The 3,847-nt window shown below is 47.1% G+C and overlaps 1 protein-coding gene across 2 annotated transcripts in view; it reads left to right on the top strand.

The window, feature by feature from the left end:
* NUP93 (nucleoporin 93) overlaps positions 1-3,847 on the top strand; it is a 185,258-nt gene that overhangs the window by 8,179 nt on the left and 173,232 nt on the right. For both annotated transcript variants that reach the window (XM_019505794.1, XM_019505795.1), the window contains exons 2-3: positions 1,186-1,400; positions 3,283-3,400. In XM_019505794.1, the coding sequence (XP_019361339.1) occupies positions 1,222-1,400; positions 3,283-3,400 (297 nt within the window). In that variant the 5' untranslated portion in view covers positions 1,186-1,221. The remainder of the gene's footprint in view (positions 1-1,185; positions 1,401-3,282; positions 3,401-3,847) is intronic.

Raw genomic sequence — 3,847 nt, forward strand, 5'->3', positions numbered from 1 at the left:
AGGCCTTTGCCACCTTACGCTGGATGGTGAATTCCAGCAGGCCATGATCATTGTCGCTGAGGTGGTCAAGCACCTGCAGCCCCCTCACCAGGTCGTCGCTGATGGCCAGCACCAGGTCCAACAAGGCATCTCCCCTGGTGGGGCTGTGTACCTCCTGGATTAAATGAAGGTCCTGGATTTGGGCTAGGAACCTACATGAGCGGTCAGACCTGGCTGACTGCTCTTCCCAGCAGATGTCTGGAGAGTTCAGGTCACCCATGATGACCACGTCCTTTGACCTAATTACCTCCGTGAACTGACTTAAGAATTCCTGGTCTAGCTCTTCCCCCTGGTTGGGTGGTCTGCAGTAGACCCCCACCGTTAAGTCTCTTTCCCCTTGACTGCCTTGTATTCTAACCCAGAGTGCTTCAGTGTGCCCCTCCTCTGACCCTGTGCTACTTGATGAGGATGTGTATTCCTCCTTAATGTAGAACACCACACCCCTGCCTTTCCTTCCTGTCCTGTCCCTCCTTATAGCCTAAAGCCTTTGATGTTCACCGCCCGTCATGCGTTGGGTCCCACCATGTTTCTGTGAGCCCCACTGTGTCTGGGTTGGTGTCAGCTAGAAGGAGGGTAAGTTCCCCCTGCTTGTTTCCCATACTACGAGCATTTGTGTGGAGGCATTTGAGGCCTCCTGAGGATGTGTGCCCTGGCCCCCTGATCTCAGCATTGCCCTGGCTGCTGTTGCTTACCTGGGTATTTGTTCTCCTTGTTGGTCTAGGCTGGGCTGTACTTGTGGGTGCTGCTTGGTTTAGTGGTCCAAGGCTTCCTCCGCCCTCATCTTCCCCTTCCTCTTTAAATCTTAAGGCTGTTAACACCAAATCCTTCACTTGGACTATTGAGGCTTCTGCTTGTCTCCTTCCTACCCATCATCTGTGTGTCTGACTTCAGTTTTGGTACTACATCAGACTTGGGTTTGTACACGTCTCATTAAGAACTCCATCTTTATTAGGCAGCTTCCTGCTCTACAAGTCTGTCAAAATATTAATAAGATTTCTTGCAGTTTGGGGTTGACGAGTAGCTGAATTGTCTTGTTACTTAGGCTACCTATTCTTGTTGTTTCCTCACCCAGCTCCTTACCATAGGTGTTGCTGAGAGCTGCCAAGGGGTTTCCTCAAGCAAATCTCTTTCTATTTCTTCCCATAGGGTTTCTGTCTGTTCTGTGTAGAACCTGCATTTTAAATGGACACCGAAGGGTTTGGGGAGCTTCTCCAGCAGGCAGAACAACTTGCAGCTGAGACAGAGGGTATCTCTGAGCTTCCCCATGTCGAACGCAACCTCCAGGAGATCCAGCAGGCAGGGGAACGTCTGCGCTCTCGGACTCTGACCCGCACCTCACAGGAGACTGCAGATGTCAAGGCGTAAGTGGACCTTTGTATTTTGTATGCTAAAGAAATGGGTTTTATATAGATTTAACCTCTTGAAGTGGGGGGTGAATTAGCTGTTTTGTGGAGGTCGAATAGTTTAATGTCCCTGTAAAGGTCTCTGCATATCTGCTGCTATGGTAGTTGAAGAGCTATGAGCCCCCTCAGTTGTCTTACCTGTTTGTTGATCTCAGCCATGCCTGCTTCTGTTTTCTGTTTCCTGCTACTGGACATCAGGATGCAAAAAACGACTATCATTAATTCTAGCTGTATAATGGCCTGCATCATATATTTTTCTGCTCTTGGGCTTCCCAGCCGTTGCCTTAAGTTTGAGTATTAGGCAGATTGTATGTTATTTTCCCAATATTTTTGTAGGAAGCCAACACCTTCTGTCTTGCATTAGGGTGTTTAGTAAAATTCCAAGCATGAGTTGCAGATTGGCTCTGAATGACACTTAAAATATAAGGAATAAAGAATGTTTTTGTGAGGTGCTTGGATATTACAGTATAGGGGCTTCTTCAGAAGAATAATACACAAAAAGAGTAGTAATTGGCTGGGGGATGGGTCTGATGATAGGTTGATGAAAGGTGAAAACCAGCCTCAGTTTCCTTATGAACAGCACAGAGAATGGCTGTATGTTATACTGCATTTGGGAGCAAGCATGCTGTTACCAGTTTACACTTCCTAGAGTTTGGGGTGTAAATTGTTGAAGGGATAGGGCAGGCAAACCATTGAATTATTTTACCACTGAGACTGAGTCAGGGGAAGGAATGGTCTGGGGCGAGCCTGAGGTTATTGTCCACCTTGGGTTGTGTGCCAGTCTCAGTGACCACTGGGAAGTAAGTAATTACTTTGCGGGTTTGGCTGTCCTAAGCTGGCAGCTGATAGGATTTTTTTTCTAGCCTACTTAAATGAACAACTAATTTTCTGTTAAGACATCCTTGTGTTCCTTATTTCTGTATTGAAGTTCTCCAGCAGAAATAGTGTTCTAGCTGGTAAATAGCTACTAAATTCGTATTTTAAAAGGACAGGGCTGTCATAAGTCTAAAGCTCTGCTTTTTGCTTTGCAAAAATCTGTTAAAGCCATAGTTTCTCTAATGCTTCTCCTAATGGTCTATCAGAGAAGCGTTCCCAAAGACAGAACAGTTACCTGAATATATTAATGGTCATAGTGGAAAAGGAATATTTGAAATTGGAGTGGAGATGGCTGAGACTTCAGATGAGGAGCTGTGGAACAGACAGGTGGCTGACTCCAAGCACTTTCATCCTGCTTTGCATGTGGGATTTCCTTCCCTTGCTTGTGGCTTTGTTTGACAGAGGTGGAGTTTAATCTTCAGTGGAAAGGTGAGCCCACCTTCTTTATACAGTTTGCTTTGTCACTGTAGCATAAGGAACTTCCCAAGGGTGAAGGAAGACAAGTGACATTCTGCAAGGGAAAACAGCTTGCAAATTTCTGTCTGACTTCATCCCCTCCTCCTTTCACTTCTTTCATCCCCTCCCAGCAGGTAAATCCATTGCAGTTATCTCAGAAGCAATTTGCTTGGGCAGTGCTGGAATGAAGAGAAAAGGAGGGATCAGGTTCTAGTTTGCTGGGATCATTAACTGCCTCTCTGCACTCTGCTTCTTGCTAGGAAGGAGCCTGGGAGGCACTTGAAAATGCCTAGGGGTATAATAAAGATGACCAGGATTAACTAAATTACTGGAAAGTGATATCCCTATCCCACACACTTGATAGAAGAAATTGACATCACTATTGTTTTGATAAGTGACCAGAGTATTCATTGCCACAACAGAAAAGTAGTTGTTCTTCCAGATACAGTAAAAGGAGCTTTATTATCTAAGTGCCAGTATTATCTCTGTTTAATTTTCCCCCATGTAGATCCGTTCTTCTTGGGTCAAGGGGCCTTGATATATCTCACATCTCTCAGCGGCTGGAGAGTCTTAGTGCAGCCACTACATTTGAGCCTCTTGAGCCCGTGAAGGACACTGACATACAGGTAAGGTTTGTACAAGTTGTTTATGCTATCCCGGCAAATAATGGGTATTTGTTAGGGGTGCACTGATAGATTTGTGGTGCCAATACTGATGGCTGATTTTTAAGGAGCCATATCATCCAATACTGATCCAATTCAGATATATGCAGCCCTGCAGCATGGAGAACAGCTGTGTCTGGCTGGTAAGTCTGTTGTGGGGGAAGGGAACAGGTGTGTGTGGGGGGGCATTTTGAGGCCCCTGTGGTGAGGGAGGGAGTGAGAGTGGGGCTGGGGCAGAGGGTATGGGACTGAGCCACAGCTTGCCCAGGGTGGGGGACGGGGAGTGGGGGTGGTGGCACCCGCCACTGCATGCACCCCAGGAGGGAATGGGGGTGTGTGTGCCCCTGGATCTGTGCATGGGCTGGGGTGGGCTGCCACTGCAGGCTAGGGCCGGGGCTGCGCCCAGCTCTT

The sequence above is a fragment of the Gavialis gangeticus genome, unplaced genomic scaffold (assembly GCF_001723915.1).
Source record: "Gavialis gangeticus isolate Ggan-Ray unplaced genomic scaffold, GavGan_comp1, whole genome shotgun sequence".
NCBI lineage: Eukaryota > Metazoa > Chordata > Crocodylia > Gavialidae > Gavialis > Gavialis gangeticus.